The sequence below is a fragment of the Corvus kubaryi genome, unplaced genomic scaffold (assembly GCF_017639235.1).
Source record: "Corvus kubaryi isolate FWS band 111438036 unplaced genomic scaffold, C.kubaryi_AGA036_p1.0 37397, whole genome shotgun sequence".
NCBI lineage: Eukaryota > Metazoa > Chordata > Aves > Passeriformes > Corvidae > Corvus > Corvus kubaryi.
This window is the reverse complement of record NW_024581136.1, coordinates 15,701,522-15,728,952: the sequence shown is the minus strand read 5'-3', so window position 1 is coordinate 15,728,952 and position 27,431 is coordinate 15,701,522. Positions and strand designations below refer to the sequence as shown.

At 36.2% G+C, this 27,431-nt stretch overlaps 1 protein-coding gene across 9 annotated transcripts in view; it reads left to right on the top strand.

Moving 5' to 3' along the window:
* Positions 1 to 27,431, top strand: part of NAALADL2 (N-acetylated alpha-linked acidic dipeptidase like 2) — a 421,951-nt gene that overhangs the window by 327,701 nt on the left and 66,819 nt on the right. For all 9 annotated transcript variants that reach the window (XM_042041852.1, XM_042041853.1, XM_042041850.1 and 6 more), the window contains one exon: positions 17,308 to 17,454. In XM_042041852.1, the coding sequence (XP_041897786.1) occupies positions 17,308 to 17,454 (147 nt within the window). The remainder of the gene's footprint in view (positions 1 to 17,307; positions 17,455 to 27,431) is intronic.

Genomic DNA, 27,431 nt, shown 5'->3' with positions numbered 1-27,431 from the left:
TTAAGAGCTCTGAAATTAGGTTAGAACAGAAAACAAGGTGAAAAAGGAAATTAGAATTAATGATATTGGTCCATTTTAAAATGAAAATATAGAATAGCCTGTCTTGTTTAGTTAGATACAAGCTTTCCATAATTTGTGAATACATTGAAGATACTGCACTGTGCCTTTGGATTCAATGGCAAAACTCATAATTCCATTTTTAGACCACAACAGAAGAAACTGTCATGCATTATTTTTCTTTCTACTGCTAAATAGTGTCATAACATTGTTTGGAGGTAAGGGAGACTGAAATCTCACAATTTGTGTTGGGTTTTGTTCAATGCTCACTGTTGTGCTAAAGTTGTGTGTGAAAGAGAGGGAGAATGTATTCCTAGGGAAAATTAATACGTGTTAGAAAAGCCTGCAGAGTATAAGTTTTAGGATTCTAGGGATAACAGTGAAAAACTGTAGTTTGTCCTGGAAGAGAACTCGAGTAATAATCACACTGTGGATGCTGCAAGGAGCATAATTTAAAGAGAACTGTGAGGAAATAGCAAACTTAGATGAGCCAATGCACACAGCAGTGTTCTCTTTCTGTGCTGTTCTTTTTTCTAAAAGAAAAGCTTGGACAGCTGCTAATCGCTGCAGTTTCCAAAATACTTGTTTTCCCTTAATTTCTGGGGAAAAGTAGGGAAGAAGTTTTATCTGAAATGCAGTTTGTATGGACATTCTAAACTTAACAATGAAAAGAAGAATCAGGAAACTTTGTAAGTTGTCTGCTATGTGAGGTCTGGCAATCAGAGAATAGAATAAGCACTTGGCTAATTAACAGAGACCATGTTTCTTAAAGATGTTTTGTGTAAAGGGATTATATCTTCATATTAGTTGCAGGTTTCAAAAGAGAGCTACATAAGCAGTCTGCAAATAATAATTTTATATGCCTGTCTGTGGGATTCTGGTTGAAACACCAAATTAACACGAAGAAGCTAATTTAAATATTTGGATTAATTAAGCAAAGAGGAACTCAAACAGTTCTGAGACCTTGACATATTTAATTCAAATCTTTTTTATATAACTAATTAGTGTCCACATTAACAAGAGGGAAGTACTGCCAAGTTATATTTTTGTCTACTGTTATTTTGTGAGGAAAATGATGGTTAATTCGCTTGCTCAGTTGGTGAATCACCATTTGTTGGCAGAGTGTCATTGGTAAATTGGGTTTGTTCAAGGCTGGGATTCATTCTCTCTAAATAAGGGCATTAATGATTTTTTCTATAATGGACATGTCACAAAGGAAAAAAAAAATATTATGAAACATAAATTCATTGCTGTTGTCTTTTAACTGATTGTGTGACCATCAGACTCCAGGTCTGCTGTTACTGCTGAGCCCAACAAAACTTACTGCTCCTGTCTCCCAAGGAAAAGAGTGATTTACAGCTATTGATGAACGAGTTGATCAGTAAAAATGACTGTGCCAAGTATTTTTCCATGCTATTTATCAGTATTTGTTTCCACTAATGGAGTAAAAGGCATAAAACATCTCTGCATTTAAAGGTGGTGTTATGGACAGAAAGCTTTTTTTTCTTTATTAAGTAGAACCAAAGATAAGTTTCTCCATAGATGTTACTATCATTATTTCTTGATCTTTTTTCAAAAAAAACCCTTACCTTAATGTCAGCATTGATTCTCTTCTTTCAATTTCTATGTGTTTCTCATTTATTTTTTTATACTTTCATCATTAATAGTGGATTTCTTAGTGCTGTATATCAGTAGTTGTGAGTGAGAAAAAACATGATTATTTGAGTTGCTTGTTCTATGCCTTATAACAGAAGATTTTTGCTGCCCCGTGAGTTTTCAGTCTTTACCTATTATCACTTTTAGCATTATATTTGATTGCTGGTGTTCCTTTTTGTATTTGTGTTGCGAACAAAAGAAAATCTCTTGAGAATCAGAAGTTTATGCTGTGAACTTCTGTCTCAGGAATTCCTAAGGATTCCTAATCCGAATGATGCTGTTAATATAGACAATACTTCATTGCAAACTCTATTAAATTATTAAGATGCTGCTTCTCTAGTGGGAAAAGTTTCATTTAATGGTGGATTTGATTTGCAGGAGGGTTTTTTTTTACATCTTCTAACCACGTCTTTCTTTTGATAAAGTGCTGCTTTGTCCACTGTTACATATATTTTTCATCCTTCTTCCAAATTGAATAATTTTAATAGATAAATGCTGATTCAGACAGTGAGTAATTTAAACCTACTCATATATTCTGATGTTAGGAAAATACTGTTGCTGTTAAATGTGGGGAAAAGGGTTTGTTAGCAAGGCATAATGCAATAATGAACCAGTTTTCCAGCTGTGATCTTACTGGAGATCTGGTACAGTTCCTTTGTTCCTGATGACTCCAGCTTTCTGCTTCCATGTCCTTCCCTGTATTTACAACATAGATTTCTAACAGAGGTGTAAATGATGTATATTTTCAGAAAGGTTTTCATGTTTTGAAATTTAAATGTCTCTTTGATAGCTATTGTGAATGAAACTGAATAAATCTGAGCATTTTATTACCTTTAAGTGTAATGCTGGAGTAGGGAAGTAATTCCTTTTCTGCTGCAAAAATGGGGTTTGGTTCAAGGTTTCTATTGTCCAATCTAGTTAATACTGTCTCATATAATGAGCTGTTCTACATAAGGGAATTGGTTTTTTCCTTCCAGACACTAGCCAGATGAAAGTATTAGAAAAACTAACTTCACTTCTGTCTAAATATTCCTTTGTTTAATTTCATCTTGATTATTTCTCTCCAGAACTGACTTTTCATGATGATAGAAAGATGTTTTCTTAGCAGTAGAAAAGCTTTCATGTAGAGAGTTTAAAAGTAAAATTTAGTTCTTCCAAAAGAAGATAGATTGAGAACTCTGGACATTTTAAATTTTCTACATAAACACAAATCATTGTTTCTTGCTGTTTCTCTCATCATTATTAACTATGTTGCTGACTGAAATTAAATTGACTCAATAGCTATAAGCTGTACTACACAAACGGCCCATGGGAAAGAAATGCACATGCAAAAATTAGGTGTATGGCAAAATAACCAGAAAGAAAGAAAGCACCTTTAAATCAGAATTAATAAGACATTAGTATAAAATGAAATGAGGCTTAAGTCAGGTTATGTTGTTTGGCTCACAATAGCTGCAGCCATGGGCTTTACTATGGCATGTCACAGAAGAAAAATCGTAATTTTGTGCAGCACAACTCACTCTTTAGTTTGCAGATCCATGTTGGGAAAGAAAGCACCTGGGTAATGAAAAGCAGACCATTAGTTTGTCATAAATAAAAATGTGACCTATTTTCAGTAATGCAGTATATATTTAACCTTGCCAAAAGTATCAGTATGGCCTTTCTGAGCGTGCTAAACCTCGTATCCTCCAAAGGGGAAGGTTTGAAGTGCTCTTTAGCACAGTACTACTCCCTCTGTCTCAGTGTGCCTTGGAGCTGTGGTGGATTATTCTTTGGAAAAGCATGAAGATATTTATTTTTAAATGATGTACCTCTCCTTTCTGGTGTAAAATTGTGAGCTGTTTCATAGAGTACTGAGCAGGTCACATACTGAGAAGTCAGAGGAGTGGGAAAAGCTGCAGATCTGTAGAAACCAGGGAAGGTGTGGGGTTTGTTTTTTGTTTGGGTGGGTTTTTTTGGTTGGTTTTTTGGGCTTTTTGGTTTGGTTTGGTTTGGTTTTTAAGCTATTTCTCCCAGGAACAGTAAAAGTATCTCTGTAGGATGGTAAGCCACTAACTGAGGTGAAAATGTTGAGCTGAGCCCCAGTGGGTGCAGTCTGGAATTCCTGCTCGTACTGAGCGATTTTGAGGTTAGAAGTTCTCTTTCAACATAGACCCTTGCCATGCTTGGAGGACTCTTACCTGTCTTGTAGGGTTCAGGTTTAGAAATCACCCCAAAATTATGGTGATTGGCATATTTTTGTTACATAAATTTGTCACCCCTTTAATTTCAATGTTGTCGCAGTAACAGTTCTTACATGTGAAAACAAAAGCTGGATTGCTTTAAGGCTGTTAATTGAATTTCTGTGTCTCTTGTTTAGGCATACCTATATAATAAATATTAAGATTTGAGAAGGAAAAAAAAAGGAAAAAAAAAAAAGCCAAAAAAATCCCCAAACAAACACCTGACCTGGTTAATGTCAGTTATCAGAAGGAAAAAAAAAACCTCTCAAAATTTTAACTTAGACATATTTATTGGCAAGAACTTAGTAATGAATTTCTTTGATGAATTCACTGAAACCAGGTGTGAGGAAAATCATTCCAAATCCATTTAAAACTGTGATAGTTTGAATAATCACAAGCATAAACTTGAACTGTTCTGGGGTTTGCCTGGTTTGTTCATTCTTCATCTCTTTACCACAAGCATAGTGTGGTGATGGTGTCTCATCCAGTGTAAAAAAAGAGACTGAACCGAGCTAGAAGGGGGATTATTGGGACACCATAAACTGGGAATGTGAAATTTCAAAAGTAATTTCAAGCCAATTGAATATATGTGAAAAAAATACGTATTTTTCAAATTATTCCTGAGGTTTTAATTAATTTAATGTAATTAATTGTCATGTAGTTGAGATGCATTTTTATTTATTGAGACAAAAAGCCACAATTCCCACAATTCCTGTCTTGAAGTGCACACAGAATGGGACCTCACTGAATATAACAGAGAAAAATTTTGCAGCAGATAATCTCAGATGTCAGGAAAAGCCAAAATGCAAGAAATAGTTTTCTTGGACGTTCTGCAAAAAGCTTTCTTTCAGCAGCTAAAAGGTCATAAAGCTCCAACCTTTGTCTCTTGACAGACCATTGAAAGGGATTTCAAAACCTGTTTTGTAGCCTTCTATTTTAACACTTTAAATGCTTAAGTTTCCCTTCAAGAGGAGCCTTAAAACATTTAGGAGAGCTGCTGACTTCTTTACTTTCTGTCATGTCATCCTTCTCTCAATTAGATATGTTACTGAATAATTACTTGAAAAAGGATCAGTGTTCTACTGTCCATAGGTAATTTGGCACTAGAAGGGAGACTTATAAAAACAAACACCCCCTAAAAAAATCAAATTGGAAAATAGCTTCCTCTCAGTTTGAACATGGTTCATTTTTTATTCTAACATGAGGATGATCACTTTTCATTTTAGTTGTAAATATTTTTAAAAAGCTGCATATCCAGTTCTAATTTATTGCTATTTATATTTTTTTTTAAAGGCTTTTGAGCACTCCTAGGAAGCCACTGTGTTTTGTGTCTGAATGGAAAGGAAAAACAATATTTAGTGTTAAGGTTAATAAACAACTCATGGGTTTGTGTGAATAGAGATGTAGGTGGTCTTCCTGATGTTTCATACGTTAGCAGTGTTGTGACAGGCAAGGAAGAGATTTGCAACAATTCTGGCTAACTAAAAGTTTTGAGATCACCTACTAATTTTGCAGTTTGAAATCCAAAAATATGTCCAAACATTTGTGGAATAAACCCTTAGTTTATTCACATTTTCTACTACTGGTAGTTACGTAATAAATATCTGTTCTGAAATGCGAGTAATACTCAAAAAGCTTTTGGTCATTTAGCTTTTAGTTTTAAAGTTTCTCTCATGAAATGGACAAGTGACCAGTATACTTTTAAAATCCTGTAAGTTTAGCAAGTTTTTATGTCAGGCTTCTATCAAAAAAAATTACAGAGGTTAAAAATCAGTAGAAAAGGAGGAATTTAGGCTACTAGGCAACATAAAAAAATAGTACAGAAATACTTCAAGTTGTTTTTTCCTTTCAAATTGGACTAGAATGAGGGGAACGGCTGTTTATGGTCATTTTAACTATATAAACGTAAATCTATAGTCTACTAATTAATAACTTACGGGCAAAAGAGAAATTAATGTTATATGGAATAGGCTGACATGATAGCTGGTGTACACGAACTCCATAGTACTATGATATTTTAAATTTCTGTGTCTCATGCTTAGTTACAAGACATCTTATTTGCTTTTAAATTCATTATTTATAAAAAACTTGTCTCGTATGCTGTATTTTATTTCTTGCATTTTTTCTGTTGCATTTGGCTGCTTGTCAAGGTTTGTGTAATGATTAGATTTTTATCTGAGACAAGTAGCAGTCGTTATTTGCAGCTGTCAGTCAAAATATTTCATTAACTCCAAACACCACAAAAGCATCATAAATCTTATTTACAAAATATGTTCAAGTAAGCTTGTAAAACATTTGCCTGCTAAAAACAGCTAGAATGGAACTGAATGCTCAGAATTGAGGGTGCTTTGAAACCAATTATATTGGAGTACATATTTCTTTGGGGCTCTGGGGAATTGGGGGAGGGGGCAAAAAAAATCATTTAAAATCTTTTTCTCCCTGTAAATTAATGGATCATTGTTATAATTGAAACAAACGTGTAGTTTACTTGGTTTGAGTTTGTTTTTTGGTTGTTTTTTTCTATAAAAGGAAATGAGAATTTTATTTTACAGATGCCAAATAGGAGGTGTGATGAGGTAGGATGTACAAACAAATGAATATGCAAAGCACCTTTGATGACACAAAAAGAAGACTTACAAGGGCTTCAAGCAATCGTTTGATTCAACTCCTTGCTCTGCTGCAAAAATGAGTTTCTCTGATGTGTTTCAGCTTCTAGTCTACAAGATTATAAAACTTTCTCAGATGATCTGTGCCTGACTTCTATCACAGTAATTTGGAACAATTTTTATCATTTATTGAAGTCACCACAGTTAAAGAGTAATGTTTTTTTTCCCTTTCTTGCATGGGTGATCTTTATTCTTTTTTGCAACCACCATTTTACGTATTGAACAAAAGCTATCATTATACACAAAAGAAAATTACACACTTTGTACACTGAATATCAGCTTCAGAGAATTGGTACATTTTCCTCAAAGTTAATGTGAAATTTGGTGTTTGAAATTAACTGATGTGTCTCAGACAAGCAAGGGAAGTGACTTTTGGATTAGTTTTTACCACGACTGACGTTTTTCAGATTAACTACTAATAGGAAATCATAAAAATTAGAGAAGAAAATGTAGGTAATTCTCTCAGTCTTGCTAAGTAAATATTATGTTTTTAAATATTGTAAGTATACCAAACACAGCATCTGTAATTGCAAGTTACTAAAGAGCTATGGCATCCTGTCAGTGAAATGAAGAAAAAGCTTGAATGAATTGTGCTGTAAAGTCTCAGTATCCCATAAGAACAGAGCCCAGGGTATCCAAAGTGAACTGAAATGTGGAGGCCAGAGGTGTTCTAGAAGCTAAAAGTGAGATAACATTGAATTAACATTACAAAGGAGAATTGCAATGACCTCTGTAACTGTAGATTGATTAATAGTGATAATAACTCAAGATAAAATGAAATTATAATTGATTTTAAAAGATTTAGAAGGAGGGTAATTAATGCCAGTAAGATTTTTTTCACAGATGACATCTCTGTGTCACGAAAATTCTTTTTAGTCTTTTGAAGGAATCCTGTGTTTATTCTGTAAAGGTAGCAGCACAGACTTTAATGTAACATCTTCTGTGGTACTCTGGAAATCACAGTAAAAACAGCGGTTTAGGATAATTATTAATCATGTATTTCTAGTTTACACAAACTGACTGATAAATCTTCAGAGGTGTTACATGTCAATGGAGAACTGTCTTGGAATGGAGCTTTTCCTACCAACATTTTTCAGACAGAACCACTAAATTCAGTGGTAGTCAACACCTTCATTATTTATTGGATAGAAACCTGCTACTCACATGAAAACAATTGATCTCAGTATAAAAATATTCCCCCTTTTTGAAAGAAAAGTATAAAGTAGACAATATAAATGTTGTGTTTGGCTTCAGACCCACAACTCTGAATTGTGGCAGAAAGGATGTTATTAAATATATCTGAGTTCTTACTTGTGAATTCTGATAAAAATGCCAACCAGACCAACAACCAGGACAATGCAAATCATGTTCTGGAACTTCCAGGCTGTTTATAATTTGAAAATTCCTCTGTGTGTGTGTGTCTGTTTGTGCAAATACACACTTGATTTTGTACCTACAAATAAAACTGGTAAGCTTAGGAAAACTATTCCTATCCATACAATCATTTGTATATACAATTATAGCAGCGAGGCCAGAGATACAAACTGTGGCAGGTGTAATGCACGGAGAAGGATTTAATATTGAAAAAAATGAGTTCATGTTTATGGAATTCAGTAGCTTTAGTCCGTTAAAATATATTGGATTGTGAAGGAAATTTTTTCCACATTGCTGACTAGAACCTGCACCTTTGAAAATTCATGTAGATGCTGTATTATTTAGTATTCTCAGAAAAATATATATGTAGCATTCACTATTCTTCCTTACCAGAGTAAATAGCTTTAGATTGCACTTTGCTGGATTTGTCAATTTGTTTTCTCAATTTGTGCAGTGAAAACATTTCTTCCTTACAGACTGTGTGTGCATTGTTTCAGGAAGTTAGATTTATTGCATCAAAATTAACTTCTAAAGATCAGACTTTGAGGATTAAACCTGAAATATAATGTTCTAGGTACTTTTCTTAGATTATATTGTGCAGTAATTAGAAGCTATCAGTTTTCTGTATTACAGAACTCTGCTAATCAGTTCTGAAATAAAATACATTATCAGCCTTTCTGTGATTTGCTTGCTTGCTATGAAAAAGCTGTGACATATCCCTGAAACCTTGTTAATAAAACTCCACATTTTATTAACAAAATTTAAATGTGTTTTTAGTCCTGTAGTACTTGACAGTACATAGAAATAACAATATCCCTATTCAATGCTATACTTAGGTTTTGGAAATATCTCAGATAATAATCTTAATTTTCAAGGTGCAAACAAACACATCATTTAGATGTATGATGAGTTTTGGGTAATAGCTGGCTGCTGTGTGTTTCATTGAAGATCTTTTCAAAGTTCCTTGGACTAGATCAGATTCATGTGTCTGGTTAAAATTACATGTTATTCAGTTAGTTGTAGTTCTTCTCCCAAGACTTAATGTTTTATAGTTCTTGAAACCAAGTTCAAGTGAACTTCTGTGAAGTTCTTCTATGAAACCAGAAAGAAAAAGTCATTTGACCATATGGCTTTTCCCTTCTCTAGTTTTTTCTCTTCTCCTTTTCTCACTGCTATTTTTTTTTCCTGTACAGAGGCAACACCAAGGACAGTTTCTCATGGTTTAAGTAGATAAAAGTTGGAAGAATCCAGTCAGGAAAAGAGTATTACAGTACCCCACTGCTGTAAAAATAAAATCATTTGACATCTTTTGGATCATTTAATTTATCTTGCAGTGGAGCCTGGAGACCTCTATTTGTGGTACTGACACACTTTAATAAATCTGCTTTGTAATTATCTTTCTGAAAAATTCGATTTCTACATATACTCGATGTCTTAAGTGCAAGTACTGTTATTATACCATTTGCTCAATTCCCACTGAAGTCCAGAAGAGGATTTTTATATGGAAAGTATGATGGTAGTTTATTGACCTTCATGGTCTGTGTGGAGTGGTGGGAGTGTCTTTCCTTCAAAGAATGAAAAATAGGTTTTGTGTGTGGCTTGAAGGGGGTGATTTGTTCATGCATCATTGCTATTGAGAAGTTTCAGTGTCAGACCACAGGTTTCAGGACAAGGTAAAGCTTTGTCAGCAGTAAATTTCTTCAGCCTTGTTCCAGGCTGGTGCCATGAGGCAAGATCAGCCATAGTTTACCCATGTGTCAAGAGAGTTCTTCCAAGAATTATGTCTGATTTTTGGTGTTCTGTGCCAAAAAAAAGCTTCTTCATGTGTGTCTATTGTGATTAAACTTACTCCAGTCTTTGATTACAGTAATAAAGCCAGAGATTTTGATGGCCAATTTCTCCCCCACTTCAAAAACCTGACTGTTGGACTGGCTATACCATGGTTGTTTATATATACGTGTCCCCTCTTACCTGGATAATGTGGTGTTGTGGGTCTGTCCTGCCTCTGTAGAGGTGTGCAGGATGATTCAGTGGGATTTTAGGGTTCTTACAAGAGCTGATATAGTATTGGATATTGGGAGTGTGTGTGGAGGAGCAGGGAATATGTGGCATGTAATATGTTCACTTGTAGGACAGGGATAAATGATTTTCCTTGTTATTTCGTAGTGAAACCCTTGAGTTTATGTTGTGCTCATAAACAGCAGATTGAAGATCTCAGCACAGTGGAAGAAAGCCCTGCATGGGGAAGGGGTGGCAGAAGGCTGACCTCAGCAGAGTTGATGCATCTGCATTTATGGGTCAGCTTTGTGATAAAGCTCATCAGGGTGTCTTTACTGAGCTGATTCGCACGTTGGCAAGTGGTGGTGTGTTTGGGAAGTAGTGCTAGCAAACATTTCTGCTAGAAGTGCCACAGATCCTGAGTTCTGTGTAGCTCAGGAAGTGTGACATGGAATGCTGATAGTAGGTGGGAAATGTAAATTAGAGTAGTTACAAGCTGTAGTATCCATATTACACCCAACTGTGGGCCTAATTTCTAACATTAGGTGCTGCAATACAAATGCAAATTTTGCTCTTTGTGTGGTGTGGTTTGGGTTTGTTTTGTTTTCCAGAAGCAGGCTGGAGTTCTGGGGTGGTTTGAGCCATGTGGTTCCCTAAGTGGGAGCCACTGCTCCTGCTCCTGCAGGCATGTGCTGTGTGTACTGAGGGGATAGTGTTGGTCATTAAAAACCCCATAAATTTACTTTCATGGTTTGCTTTACCAGGTGAGCCTTAATTCACTGTTGTTGGAAGGATGTCATGGAAGCTTTCTCTCCAAATTTTTTCTCTTTGTGCTATTGTATTGAAAACCAGTGAGGAGTGTGTTGCTGCATATTCATTTGGCATCCAACCTCCCACTGACTGACCTGTCTGGGATACTCATGAGATCCTGAAATATAACTCTTCAAAGAATAGAGTGAGTGTGTCTGTCCCCTTCAGAGTGAAGAGACATCTTTCTTCTTTTTTTTTCCTGTGGGGTATGGAGAAGCAAGGCTGTAATCTCACTGGCATAAATTATTTATTATCCACTTGGAGGGTTTAAATGATGCATCCCAAAAATGAGTAGCATGGCAGAGCCTGATCATCACAAAGTTAGACTGCACCAAAATAGGTTTGCAGTCTTTCTGACTCTATGTGTTACAGAATGAGAATGCCTCCAGGTGTTCAAAATGCTTTACAAGCTGCAGCTTGGAGTACAAAATATCAGCCTTTTGAAAATGAGGCCTTGTTGTCAAATCCTAATCATTTTACCTACTTAAGCAGTGTTTTTATATTAGCAACAAATCACAGCACAAAACATTTGGCAAGTCATGCAGTTCTTGTCAAGTCCCAGATCATTAGTGTTTTATACTAAACCAAATTAATTTGCATTTTATCAAACCTGGGTTTCACAGTATCTCAGTTATATGTGTGACAAGTAACACTGACCAGTTTTCCTGCTGCTGAATTAACAGCAAGAAAAACCTTGAGCACCATTAAGTCCAGGAGAGTTCTACTTTTTACATTATCAAAAAACAGAATGAGTGCATCCTTTAATTACAAATCCAACCATTCCATGCTCAAAAATTGCTTATATTCAAAATTTGAAAATACAAGCTCTAAAGGAAAAAAGCATCCAAAGTTTTCAGTGTGTTCAGAGTTGGCTCTGGAGAGAGGTTCCCTCTTGATACAGTATTTTCTGGGTTGTCCATCGTAACAGAATACAATTTTAAGCAGTTTTCTGAAATTTACCATCAATAAACATAACTCACTCAATAGTGAGGCTGAGCCTGTGGTCATGGAAATTCAGTCTTTTAAGTCACTTTACCCACCGTGTTGGAGAGTTTGCCTTTACCTCTGCTGATGAAAAAAATATGGAAGAAGTTCTAATGCAGTATTTTCTGGGGTAAGTGCATACTTTGGAGAAACACAGCTACCAAAGGTGTGTGCAAGTTTCTCAATTAATTTTTTTAAACCTTATAACTCTGTATTTTTAAGGTACTTGGAGCTGCTGATGGCGTTCCAGTTGCAGTCTTGCCACTTATATAATTCATGCTGTGTAATTTTAGCTTAAAATATTTGATTGCTCTGAAATTCTCTTATCAAATGGGAACATACCTGCTTGATTTTTACCTTCCTTAAAAAGCCATTAAAATTCCTAGCAGTTTGTACTGGGTGTTGGCAACATCTGACTCAATGAGGCATGGGACTTCAATTTGGGTATAGGAAGGATAAATGTAATCCAGAATCATATAGCAAGCATCAGGAATCAGAGAGAGACTGTCAGTAGATAAAGTTAAATGTAGAAAAAGTGCAGGATGGAAAATTAAATTTACACTATATAATTTTTTACTACCTTGCTTTTGTATTTCTTGCCAGTTTGATGTAAATTTTGCATCTAAAACGTGATTTAGTCCCATGAAGTACCATTTATTACAAAGATCTTACACTTATGGTCATATTTTTTTAAAAAATAAGACAATTATTTAAAAGTATGCAAATGCTGCTTAACAGAAACCAAAGCCTTGAACAAGAATTACAGGATTAAGTTTGTCTCATGTTTTCTAGCTGTAAACTAAATAAAAAATAATTCCAGTTTGCAAAGTAGTGCAACATACAATGATATATTTAAATTTTTTGCTCCAAGCATAGATATTTATCCATGGTTTGTTTTATAACCGCTGGTATTGTAATTTGCCTTTTTTTTTTTTAGGAAGCCGCCATTAAAATGCAAAAATTTCTTCACGCAATTTTGAAAGGTACAACTGGAGTTTTATTTTTGGCAGCCTGTGTTGCTTAGGTAAACTGACTTTTCCTCAGTTCAGTAGAAATCTGAATACAACATCAGAACTGGTTCTTGGCTAATCTTGGTTTGACCTGACCTTTTGAAAGTATTCTGTTTTTCATCATTTTCTGTTTCTTCTTCTCCTCTGGGTGAAAAAGGCCTTCTCTGTCATGCGGAATACCTGCAGGCTTTTTCAAAGAACAATTATTTTAAAGCCATGTGGTTTATCTCTGAGGCAGTTTTTTCTTGTAAAAAATACCTTCCTGCACAGCCTAAAAAACTGTTTACTCTTGGAATTTCCAGGTGTGGTGCTTTTGTGTAAGAAAACACAGAGTGCTTTGGAAGTGGGGGAATATTAAGTGTCTAATGGTGATCCCTGGGGTTGTAGTGATCTGTTGGAGAATCACCTGCCCTGTCATGAATATCAGAGGGATTCAGATGATGCCGAATTCTTTGTCCCTGATGACTTTAAGTATAATTCTTGAGGGAGTTGTTTTTCCCTGGTGACAAGTTCCTCTCAGAGGAACATGTGTGTGTGCAAGGAACATCTCTCACTTCACTATGTTCAATGCTGAAGAACCCAAACTAGGAGCAATTTCTGGGAGTTAAACTTCTCTTTTCTGTGACTGATTTGCAGTGCTACAGAATTTCACCACAGCATTCGTGTTGCCCTTAAAGATCATTAAATAATGTTCAGATTTTGGGTATTTTCAGTAAAGCTTCATACTTGTTTAAATGAAAATATGTATAAGCAGGAAGGAAAAATTGCTAAGAAACTAAGGAGCCAACATTTTACTCATTTTAAATTAATTATTTTAATCTAAATATAACATTAATTAAATGCAGCAAGGTTTAGTCACTCTACCTCATAGGATTTCTTGGTGTAGTTTTAATCAGGTAATCAAATGATTGCATTGTATAAATAGGCAAATACATCACATTAGTGGTGGGTAACATTCAGGCTATTTAAACCACAACAACTCTCCATCTATAGAATATTAATTATCACCAGCACATTTAGATTTTCCTTTCTTATGTAGAGAAAGAATGAATATAATTTAGAATTATATTTATGCACCTACTTGAATCATGTCAGTTTGGTAAGGTTCAAAATTGGGGAAATGTTGTGCATTTAATTTTTATGTAGTTGTTTTCCTTTATGATGTTGGGTAAGGCAGAAATATTAGGTACCTTGCTTGCCTTTAGTTGATTAGAAAGCACTTTGAGGTCTACAGGGCAAAATGCCTTATTAAATCTCCCTAATAATTTTATGAAGAGCTGATTTGCATTAGTAGCAATATATATAATCAATCAATAAAGACAGAGCAGAACAGGATGTTTATAGCCAAACCTGTAGTCAGCTGGAAGAAAACAGAGAAGTATGCTTGCATAGAATTAATGCAATTCCTAGGAACTCCATGATTTTTTTTCAATAGCCTTTTGCAGTCATCCAATAATATTTTTTAAGAACCATCAAGCCCTCTGCCTCTAATGATCTGTTTGCTGGAGTGTAGCAGGTGTTTCTAGATGAGAGACACAGACCTGTGAGTCCTTTGCTGTGCAACTTCTCTGGCCTTTACTACCTGTTGCTGTTGATTTACATGTTTACAGTAATAAAGATGCTAATCTCTTGCCTTCTGCATTTTTACAAGGTCTGTGGTGAATTTAATAAATTCTGTAGCTCTTTCTTTAGACAATTTTACTTCATCTGGATGGTCTCTTACACTTCAGGTCATTAATTGCACCAGTCCCTGACACAGGTGGTGATTCAGCTCAGAAATAGAGACTGATTATTCATGTAGAATAAGCTTCCTTGTTGTAGTTCTGAAGCTGGGATCACTGACATACTGTGAGAATAACTGGTCATTCTTTACTTGCCCTGTTGAAAGCTCTTAAGACGTTTTAATCCATTTTCAAAAGGTGGTAATGTTTTAAGTTAAGCTGGAGTCAAGTAAAGAAAATTAGTAACCAGAACCAACTAATAAGATCTGCAGTGAAGTACCACTTGATTATACTTTAGATGTGTCAGATCTATTTTAGAACATTAACTCAAATGAAATGTATTTAATTGGCCATATGGTACTCTTCATTTCCTCAAATTTGTAACTTAAACCTGTAAGATGGTGCTAAAACCCAAAATGAGCTCCAGAGAAATAAAATCATGTGAATATGAATAGCCTGTGAATCCTTGCACTGACACGAAGCACTCCTTGATTACTGGCTCACAGTGGCTTGGTTTGTTTCCAGTGAGAAGTCTTGACTGACACAGTGGAGCTCAGCCTGAGCAGCTGAGTGCTCTAAATGCAGCCAGTCTGTGTTTTTTCTGTAAGGCTAACCAGCTGAAGAAATACAGTTTGGCCACTCTACAACAGGGAGTTAGCTGTGTGTTGCTAATAGTTTATCCCAGATACATTTTCAAAGATTTTTTTAAAATTAATTTTATTAATTTTATTAATTGTAGAACATTGTTATTCTTTAAGTCCATTAGTCTGGGGAAACACTTCATTTGTTTAATGAATGCAAAACAACTTTGCAGTTGTTACCAAGGAGTTGAAGAATGCTGGTCTTGTAGAGTCTGCATAACAATAAAAACAGATTGGAAGAGCACAGCATCTTGCATGTAAAGCATTCTCCCATATTAGTGCTGGGTTAAATATTTGTTGTTGAACTTGTCATTATCAGAGACTTGTGTGTCAGAACTGTGAAAGTGAAATAAAACAGTTAAACTCTTAAAATGCTGTACTATTGAATTGAACATTGCTATCGTAAAAATATTAATCCTTTACCATCAAGGATAGTGATATAAAACCCCCAAAATACCATATTTTATAGTCCTCTTAACCAAAGCTGTAAACATTTCATATGTGAACTTCACACATAAGAAAAAATAAATTTCATTGTTGCTGTAGGAAGACATCTCTTCAGCTCCTGATAGGCTGGTAGGAGTGGGGGTTGGTGGATATTCAGAATTAACTGTCAAAAGCTGTATTTCAGAATTTCACATCAATCAGTGAGCCTTTAAACATTAAAGGAAGAACAGGCTACTCATCATTTATGAAACTTGACCAGCTGTGGTGGTGGGCAGTATGAAATGAGGAGAGTCTGATCTCTGCTGCAGTGTAGAGCACTGGGTGATCCTTAAATGCCTTATAATTCCTGGAAGGAGCAGTGGATCTTGTACACAGATATATGCATAAAATCATAAACATGGCTTTTTGTGTGGATGTGTGCTGTGCAGTGGGTTCGAGTGGGAGAGACTGTAGGAGATGCAAGTGTGGTTATTAAAAGCACCTTTTCCAATGACTTTGTTGTTTGCTCTTCTGCTATTTCTGTTAGAACTTTTTGGACAGACCTTAAACAACTGTGAATGTATGTAAGAATGGCAGGAGCAGAAATGCTTAACAGACTAAAAAAAGGAGTAATACAACCACCTTTCAAAATTACTTATGAAATGGAAGCTATTTCTTGAAGGTATTTTAAAATAATTTTCTGCAAGACTCTGCAGCCTTTATTTAAACTGTGTAATATGCAATTGCATTCTTCATAGCACTGAAATGAACTGTTAAGCAATAATTATGCTAATTTTGAATTGGGAAGATACCAAGGTTTGTCTAACATTTTCCTGATAACCTCGGAGACTTTAATATACAGAATTTGCTGTATTTTTGTGTTAAAGTAGAACCAATCTTAAGCTATTCTTTTAGAAAGCCTGTAATTCTGTAAGTAGAGGTGAGGAAGTTATACTATGTAAACTGTTAGCTGAATGCAAATAGTCTCCAGTACTTCAACTTCCTAATATTCCTGAAAAGAAACCTAAGTATCTTATTTGCTATAATAGATGTTGAAAGCCTTTTTGCCTACTGTTTATTAAGTGTTTAATTACCTGATAGATTTAAAAGCTACACAAGTATGTAGCACTCAGTCTGGGCTTGATTTCCAGTTTCTGTATTTATTACAGTTCTGTTGCTAAGATTTCACCATTAAATACTTACGTGAATGAAATACAAAGATTTCACTGACTAGAATTGTTTTCAGCAACTTACACAGAAAATTTGTATTGTGTATCTTTAGCCTTTGCATTCTGTTTTTCTCTTAAGCCCTACTTTGCAGTTGTGGGGAATTCTTTACATTGCCAGCATTTCACAGACAAATCATAGATTGAATATGATAATCTCATGCAGCTTTTTGTTGTGGCAGAGCATGCTATTAACTGAATAAAAAATTGATTCCTTAGTAGCCATTAAAGATCTCAAAATCTTCCCAATGGTACCATGATGCCTTCTAATCTCCTGGCCTGCATGGGACATTCCATGTGCCTTGATTCTTCTCTTGCCTCTCCTGCCATCTAAATTAAATATGACTTTTTTTGTCCTCTGAAAGACTCAGTCATGTTGCAGCAAAACTTCATTCTCTGCTACGTTCAAGATGCTTCAACCCAAAGAATGCTGTTTAAATGAGATATTGCTTTAAGTCTTTAAGAGTCTGACTGCAAATAATTAAGTAGAAGTTCGATTTGTGTTTGTTTTTTCAGAGCCAGGGCTTCAACTGTGTGGAAAAGACTAGATGTCCAGGATCCAATGTGAGTTCTGTGCAGATACAGGGAGATTCGGATTATTTCATCAACCATCTCGGAGTACCTGCCACGCAGTTTTCCTATGAGGACATCAAAGCATCAGAGGTAGCTATGACTAGAAATGGAAAAACTGAAAATAGCAGAAAGATAGAATTATGTTTTCTCAGGCTGTGTCCTGTTGTAGTGGAAATTTATCTCCTCTAAGTACATTTTTTAGGTCTTCAGAGGATTACCACAGAGCTTCAAAGTGACTGGTTTTGTAGGGATATGGTATTCAAAGAAACAGATAAAAATTGGAGGATGTTATGTTAAAAGTGTTAATATTGCTGATAGTTTTATAGGCTACATGTTGTCTAACCCAACTTTTCAGACTGTTTTCAACATAGAGGAAACAGGTATTGATGTGTATTTTTTTACTGCACAGTAGGATGTGACAATCTTCAAAATGAATTCTATATCCATTTGCATACCACGAGAAAAATGTGATTCTCTAGTATAACATTGGTGGTAAAGATCTGTATGCTTGATTGGAGTGTTCCAGACACCACGTTATTTTTCAGTCCATCAGCCTCTGCAAGGTAAGTGGAAGGAAGAAACATTTTATGCTGTTTGGAGTTCAGGTTGGAAATGGACACAAATAAATTGTTAGGAGAGTTTGTCCTTCCTCCACCTTAACTGCTCTAGGTTATTTGCAGCTGGACAACTCAAACTTACCCCCTGTTGGTCATCTGAGGATCAGGAAGCCTGGCAATATTAGTTATTTCAAGATACAACAGGCATGAGAAGAGCTGCGAGTTTTCATGTAAACGAAATGATGCACTGACTTCATATTCTTCTCAATTATCTTCTTTATTCACTTCACTCTGCTCATCTCCTGTGTACACTTCTTTCCAAGTTGAGGAACAAAGCTGAGGCTGGATTGAGCTGGAATGTTTCCTGACACTGCATGCTAATATGCTTCTCTTTCACATATGCAAAACAAAGCAGAGATGTGCCAAATACCGAGCATTGCTGTCGCGTTGTTGTGTAGATTAAAATAGATTAAGTCAAGAATTTATATAAATAAGGAGACTTCTGTTTCTAAACATCATGGCACCTATTAGGCAAAGTTTTCTATTTCAGATTAAACACAAGGCAGAATGCTGTAAGGAAAATCTGAAGGCAGAAGATGTGTGAGTGCAGTGGTTCTGACAGGCTTGTGGTCCAGAGGAATTTTTGTTGTCACTTAGCAGCTATTCCACATAGTTTTCATTCAAGATCTGTGTATATACAATCTATGGAGCATGAGATAGAATCTGCAAAGTTCAGTATCTCAAAATAGTAAGTATTTCCTGGCGATATTTACAATATGAACACTGAAGGTTCCCTTGGCTATTGTCTACTTCAATCCAAAGTTATTCTTCGTGTTCAGTTAACCTTGTAAATGTGCATTTTTGTCTCTCAGAATGACTCATCGATGTAATTAAAATCATAATAGAAAATATTTCCATATTTGCTTAAACATGACACTGTAAATTTGGTTCTTTGTTAAAAATTCAGCTTTTGTCCTTCTTGAAAAATCATTTCCTAGAAATAAACTTGGTAAGTGTAATCTGCAGTCTTTAAGTAGACATACTGCACTTCTCAGACTGTAGGAGACCTTGGCCCCCTGAGATCTGTTTTATGTGAGAAATAAATCTGCTTGGCAAAATGTGTAAATTTCTCTTGGCAAGAGGATGGAATTTTTCCCTGAAACTGAAGTTACACAGAATGATTAAATTTGGATTATTTGCTGTATCTTTGTTATTTATTGTATGGGTTGTTAACAGTCCTTCAGAAGACAGGCTCATTGTCTCTCCTATGTTCTATCAGACAAGCAATCTGTTTATCCTTTACTGTTTATTGCCATTGTTTATTATAGATTCTGTTTACTGACAGATATTATAAGGCAGATAAATTACTGTGTGTTTGCAGCCATATTAATAAACACTGTAGGAATTTCTGTTCGGCAGGTTAGGGGCTGATAAAAATCTGCTGGTTTGCAGGGAGAGATTTTTCCTTGTTTGCTTCGATCCAGCTTTTTAAACTATGCCTCAGCTTTGTCAGCTTCATTGCAAAACAAGATTTGGGAAAACAGGTTTCAGAAATGGACTGTTCTGACATGATTTGTAGGCTATCATTTTGCCAGGTCGGTTTCCTCTTCTCTCTGTTTCACTGCTGTGACCTACTCAGGAATCACTCTTCGTTTGGAATATACATTAGTTGTTTATTTTATCCACCTGTCAGCCTGCATGCAGTGTCAGGTAAAACTGATGCTATTCCACAGCTGAAAAAATCCCTGGTTTAGAGTTAAAAAGCCCAGGACCTGTGCTTGTATTCTGCCTACAGAGCCACAGCTCCAGGTCAGCTTTAGCAATGCATTTCTTACACAGTCGGTGCAATGCCAGTCCACAGAGAGAAGGTCATGAAAGCTTTTCATTGACAGGAACCTGAGGAGTAAATACAAGGAAATAAAAGTTGTAAGAGGAAACATTCAGGCCAGAAGAGTAAGTAAAACTGTCTGGCTTGGAATTACGTAATACAGTGAACCACAGCCTCGGGGAGGTGAAATCTGCCTGGCAAATGCCCGTGGTCAGGTCTGTGAGCCAGTAAAATGCATTCTGAGAATTCAGCCACTGCTGTAAAAATGCACTGGGTGAAATGCAGCTCATTTGTTCACTGGCAGGAAATATGCAGCATTTTAGTCTTAAAGTAAGTAAACTTGGAAGAGTTTCTCTAGTGGTTAAAAAACCGTAATACTGGTCCAATTTCTAAGGTTTCTCTTGCAGTTGCTGAAGAAAGCCTTCCTCTCCTCTTTACCTCTGGTGCACTGGCTTTGCCGTCATACAAGGGTCACATTCTGATTTGTAATGTGTTAGGAGACAAGCTGATCAGATTTTCCTAATACCTGCTGATTATTTTGCTTTCAGGAGGAGTTAATGCTATTTGAGATAATGATTAGTGTGTATCCAGGTCACTGTATAGAGTCTCCAGAGAGAGACCTAAATGTTGATTTCAAATCAGAGTTTCTCTGCTACTGAAAGCCATGATTAGTCTATTAGTCCTCACCTCAGCAGAGAATAGTATTGGAAACATACTCAGTTATCTTTACAGCACCAAGGAAGAGTAGCATAAACTAAGAGAGCTGTTAAATCAAAGACTTGCCTTAGTAACTCTCTGTACTGTATAAAAGCTGGATGTCAGTCAAATTACATGATTGTATGAACATTGGTATGTCAGAAAAAACAACATGGAGCAGGTGATTAAATTCTCCTTTTTTTTCCCCATGTGTGGACTGTTTCTGTGCTCTTGAAAATATTAGTCCTGTTTGTAGAACAATGTATTTTCAAACACAAAAAATGGTGTAACAGGTATAACACATACATGTCCTCCATAATTATAGAAAATACATGCATATAACAGACTGAAGTATCTGTTCATCACAACTCTGCTTAGTGTCTTACATATAAATTCCTCACCTGTGGTGTTTTGACTTTGTAAACAAAATAATGTTATTTATGTGACTGAAACTCAGCTCTTGGTTACCTGACTGTAAATTAAGAGTAACTCTGAAAACACTAGATATGGTGGTGTATGATCTTTGAAACTTAACCTTTGCAACAATAAAAAGTTCATTATTCAGATCTGCAGCTGTAGCAACAGAAAATGCTTTTAGTCACAGTGAAGGCTCGCTTGCTAACTCCTATGAAATTTCTTACAGTGGAGACATGAATGGAAAAGAAACATGAATCCAGGTCTTGAAGTGTTTGGCATAAATCCTTCCTTTCATTTTTACACTGCATTTATTGTATAAAACCAGCATGGCCTGGAAATCTTTGTGTTGTTTCCTGTCTGTAGCTATAGATTTATATAGTTTTATCTGTTGGACAGACTCAGTATGGCAGAAGTTGATCCATAACTCCTCTTTTACCCTCCATCTCTTTCTCTTCTCTCCTCTTTTTCTTTAAGCTTTGCCTTGTTTTTCTTTTTGTATGAGCATCATCTCTGTAATTTTTTATGTTTAATTCAGTTTAATTTTCTGTGTATAATTTTCTTCTTGAAGGAGCACCTTAAAGTGTAGTTTGCTCTGCTGGATTCACCATTCAGATGGCCTTTTTTCTTTCATGAAAGAGGACAGAGAAAAGTAGCTTTTAAAAGATCTGTGTAGTACTGGGCTTCTTCCCTGAAGGGAAAAACACCAACCCCCTAGTTACAAGTCAATTTATTTTGATTACATCTTTCATAGCACAGTTTATAGTGTAGCTGCTGAAGTCCTGGAGCACAAGTAACCAGAGACTGAGAAAAAGAGCCTTGCTGTGTCTGCCTAATGTTTGGGTAGAGAAAATATAAATTGGGTTTTTCCATGGTTTCAGTCAGAGATTTGATTATTTCTTCAGCATTGTAACTCAAACATCATCGAGCTGTTCAGCATTTTGAGCTCCATCAAACTTCAAACTTCAGCTGGTACAGGTGTATTTTGAGTTTTTTTCAAGATGGAAGTCAATTGACTGTTACCATCCATTTCTGTGTCATTGCTGTGAACAGTTTCATGAGGAATCTGGTTTTTTAAATTATAGTTGGATGATTTCCCATGTTATCTGCATATTATTCATCCTTCTCAGTGCATCCTATTATAGAATGATTCCTGTCTGATAAGACAGAATCTTAAATCCCCTCTGTGATAATGTGATAGGTTACATCAACATTAGCATTATCATTTTGCTTGGGAAAAAAAATTGCTGCACATGCACATTATTAAAAAGCAAAACCAACTTTTTTTTTTTGTTATTTATTGATGGACACATAATCATCATGAAACATTTTGTAGCAGGTGTCCACGTTTGGGTATGCAGGACTCACAGAACATTTACTTTTACACCTAGATCATAAAAGTTGTTTTCCGTATCTTCACTCAAACTTAAGTTCAGGCAAGGAGTATAAAAATTACCTGTCACATTATTCACAGGCTAGACCAAGGCAGTGTAATACCATGGACCACTAAGCTAATTTAGAAGAAAAATGAAAAGAGGTTTCTTTATAGAAGGCATTTGTATGTAATATATGTAGAAGAGTTTAGAATTTTGACAGTTTGAGATTGTATCCTCTTTAGAGAGAATGCATAATGATTTTTATTTCTGTTGAAATATGCATAACTTTCTGAAGGTAACTTTCAACTTTCATTAGGGCCCTTAAAAGTGATTTTCACCCACACTGGTGTAAAACAGAGGGCACTAAATCTTAACTCTTCAGTGAATGTGGCTTCTCAGTTGTTCTTACCATCAGCCTCTACATCCTCCTTCCCACCCCATCCTGACCTCTTTTATTCGTTTTTATCACTCTGTGGGCAAACTTACTGCAGTTTCTTGATTTCAGTATTTACATTCTTAGACTGACACATCATGCACTTCTCTCAAAAGAAATTAAAAGCTTTCCAAGATTTCTTTGTTGCGAGAAAAGAAACAGAGGAACTGTCCTTGATGGAGAGGACTTAGGGTCTAGTTTACAAAAAAATAACTCTCGTGTAGCAAGCTGCTTTTGTCTCTTTGATGTGCTTATGTTGTTGTAGAGGGAGGGCTTAGGCAGCTTGGAGTGTGTTTCAGTGCATCTGCCCTGTATCTGTTCTAAAGTGAATGGGAAACTGTATTTGAACCCCAAGCACATTTTATTTTAAATGCATCTGTATATATAATCAACGTGGCTTTGGGGAAGGAAGCAAAGTCTGTGGAGTAGTTTCAACTCCACAGGTACAACCTCGTACCTGTGTGTGCACAGAGAAAGCAAACCTGAGTAGTCTGACCTGCAGTATTCTTTATTGAGAGCTGCTGGGTTTGTATCGGTAATGTAATCACTGGTCAAACAGTTCCAGTGCTTCAAGGCAATCCACTTTCACGTTCTGAAGTTCTGGATCTCCATATTCTTAGTGCAGTTATCTCACTTTCTTGCATCACAGCATTAATCTCGTTGTTACTCCATATCCAGGTCATTTTCTCCTTTACTTCTGGTGTGTCCTTTCCAACCAGGAAAGAGTTAGTATGGCCATGTACATAGTCCTGAGATTTCTGACTGACTGCTTGGATTATCTACAGCTGACCAGGCTCTTCTGGTAAATGTTCTGCTGTTTATTTTATGTTATTAATGTCCTCCTTGATTAAGTGTTACCCAATACCAATTAATTTATCAGAGCCAAGTATACTTATCAGGAAATTCCATTAGAAGCATCACAGCATCATTTTCTTAGAGGGATCAGGGCATACTGTATGCAAAGACACGATGTGCTTAATTCAGCCCTAGCTGCTCAGCAGAGAACTTCAGGGCCTGTGGCATTCGTGTGAATGTCCTTGGAAAAGATTTAGCACTGGTTGTCTGAGTCTGTAATTCCAGGGAGATTCTTACCCCAAACAGAAGCCACGTTTCTCCTTTTGCATCTATGCTAGTAGGGAATTTGCATAATAGCAGTGTGTTTCTATGATGATCTGCAATTTGATAGCTTTTCCCTCTGAAAATAAAGCTCTGCATGGCTCCCCTCATTCCCTGTTTTACTTCTCTTTTCTCTCTGGTACATGTTAAATTTTTTCAGGAAATAACACAGCTGGTAGTTGCCCATGGGGAGTTACTGGAGATGTTTCATGCCTGTATGAAATAATCAAAGTACCATTGTGCTTAGTATACCAGAAAGTCTTAGCAAAGGAGCAAACGTGTATCAGCCTCAGGACAGTTGCTTGGGAATCCAGGATTCCCTTTTCCGAACTGCCTCTGGAGAGTTTGATGCTGTTGCACTTGCTGCTGAGAGAGTTTATTAACTGTGTAGTAGAACTTCATGGGCAACAAGGTGTAGCAGTGGGAGTCAGTTGTGTCAGGGTGAAGAGAGAGGTTTCATTTGTGCTTGTAAAAGCAGTGAACTGCCAGCGTGTAAGAAGGAATAGTTCCAGGAGTCCCCAGCAGGTTGCCTTGGGACTACCTGTGAAGTCCAAACCACAGCTGCCTTTCTGACTTAGGGTCTATGCTGTCTTTATAATAGCTGTGCTTTTCTTTATTCATACTGATTTTTTCCTGACCAATGTGTTTTCTCTGTCTCTAGCATAAATTAGTGTTTTTTAATTTCTCAGTTCAGTCAGGGGTTAGTGTAGTACTCACCAATAATTCTTTAATTCATTAGTCCATCTGTTCATTTGGGCACTAATTGAGTTGAATTTGGTAGTGAGAGCATGGTGAAATTGTTAAGGTTAATGACTCGGTGTTTTACAAGACAAAATGCGTTTGATGTTCAATTGATTGCTTGAGTTGTTTTATTGAATAATATGATTATTTAGCTACTTAATTTCATGGAAGAGCATCTTTGTTATTGCACTAATGCTAGTGAAACTGATGACGTCCTCATCAGTTTGGATACATTACTCTGCTCCAAAAAAATCTGTCTGGCCTCACAAATCCTGGTGCTTTGATGTACCAAACATCACACAGTGCATCCAGAAGGGAAAATTTCTTTATGTAAACTTGCCTTATAGTATCAAAATCACACAGCTTCTTTAGCATTCATTCACACTGCATGAGTACATGTTTGTGTAAGCTCTGTCCTTGCAGATTCTCTCAGAGGCTCCTCAGTGTCTTGGAATTGACTGAGGATTGTTGGAAGTCAAGGGAAGAAAGCCTGGGAATTAACAGGATCAATGGGATATTGGAAAATGTGAAAAATTTGTTTAGACACGAATTAATTGCTTCTGTTTGAAGCATCTAGTTACTGAAAATCTGTATTATGTAAGGACAGATGTCACTGAATTATCTGTTCTCCCTGGAGAATTTAATAGCCTGTTGCATTCATGGTAATGTTTTACCACTGTACTTCTGAGTGGCTAAATTCAACTGACCAACTGAAAATCTTCTGGTAGAATATCTGGAATAAGTATCAAAACTTGTTTTGTGTCAGTAGATATTAGTAGTGTGACACTCAGTTTTGTCTTTTAATACTTGGGGGGAAAAAGTCAAGATGACTGGGCAATCAAAGAGCTGTGGTTTGAGTCAACGATGCATTCTCTCTGATAAAATTTGCAATATTTGAGGTATCTTATTCTGTCCATTAAAAAACTGGTTATTAAGGCTTTGATAAATAAATATTGTTTGAAGACATTATTATTCTTAGCAAAAGACAATTTTCATTCCTACTGCAAGGTGGTGAGCCTCCCACCCACACAGCATCTGTCCAGTGTCTAGCATCAGATCTTTTCTTTCAGTGTAGTAAGTATCTATTTGAGCACTGAAAATAAAATCTGGAAATAGGAAGCATTGAATCAGGAAATAAAAGCACTGTGATTGATAATATTTGTGATTGTGAAAGACCTTGTCACTGGGATTCATGACTTCCAGGACAGTTAGGATGATCTTCCTGGAACCTCATGTTTCCGTGTGATTTGAATGTTCACAGTTGATGATAAAATGTTACAAAATGTTCTCGTGTCCTTCATACAACACATCCAAGAAAAGCTGTTTTCTCTCAGATGTAGTGAATCTGAGCTGAGCCTCCTGTTTCTAACATTCTGAAACTTAGGGAAGATCCTCTGTCAGGTTCCAGATTTCTGACTGGGGCCCCTTCCTCCTGCCTAAACTGCTGATTATGCTTTCAGTGTAAAAAGCACCAGGGGAAAACTGCAGAGGAATAAAGCCAGGCAAGTATCCTGACATCTTAAAAGTTGCTTTCTTTGTGCTGCAGTCTGTGAATTTATAGCTTTACAGTGATTATTTCAATTCACTTACTAACATAAGGAAGAAAACATTAAATTAAAAGAGATGAGAGAAATGTGCTTATATTCTTTTCCTTATGACTGTTGGCTGGGGTTTTTCTGGCTGCAATTGAGTTGAATAATAAAACAACTTGTGCAGCAGTGAATCCAATTCTGCCTCTCCTGTATTCTGTGCAGTCTTGTTTGTCAGGCCTTGCTCATTTTGTCCAGCATTGAGTGGCATTGCAAGGTCACTGCGCATCTTTACTAGAATATTCAAACAGAAAATAGATGTGCTTTTGTTTCTTTTCTGAAAGTTCTTCAATAAACTGAAATGGTAAAAATACCAAAGAAAAGACTCTTGCCAGAAGCTCCTTCTGACAAGCCCATTTTCCAGAGTAGGGGCATTCTCACTTTGTAGACACGTGTTAGGCTGTGGCAATTGCAAAGCTTTGCTTTATTAAAAAAAACATCTATTTTATGTCTTTTGCATCAGTGAAACGATCTTTCACATCACTTTATAATCCTTTGTGGATTTGGGAGGTCATGTTTAATTAGATATCTGGTGCATTTTCTAGAAAGGGTAAAGTCAGCTTGCTAGTGAGATGGAGAGGCAGGAGCACTTCTGCAATATATTTGCAACCCTATGGGCCTTTATTGGTGAGAAATCCTATATGCAATACTTTAATGCCTGGTATTATTTCATCAATTCAATTTAACCCACACTTTAGAGAACCATACTTTGGCTTCAGTCTGTTCTATTCTACATAAACCACTTTTTCAGTAAATCTGCTTTAGTCTGCAGGACCCTCCCAAAGTAAAAGTAATCCAGATAGCTGATGATAAGCCATATTTTAGTCTATGAGATACCTTTTCCATTACTCTCTTTTTGATCCTTCTTACAGTCAAACCTCTGGTTCAATCACCCTGCCAGGAGGTTAAAAAAAAAAAAAAAAAAAAAAAAAAAACGGAAAATGGGGAAGAGATGGATTTTTAGCTTAGGTGAGGTGAAACAACTCTTTCTTTTCACTGTCTGTGTGAAGAAAATAAACATTTTTCTCTTGGCTTCCATCCTTCTTTTGTGTGTTTGCCTTGCAGCCTTTTTAGCAGTGTAAGATTAGCACATTTATACCTCTTGCCTACCTGTACAAATTTCAGAAGGATTTCTGCTCTCACTGCTTCCTCTCTGTTTGTACCTTTCCTGGTGCCTTCTTTTTGTCTTACTTCTGTGCAGTATAAAATTGGTGCCATGAATATGGTGAAGTGCTGAAGGGCAATGCTGCCCTGAGGATGGACAATTCAGACAAATGTTAACAAGGGTGAAGTCAAACTGGATGAAGAACTTTAGTC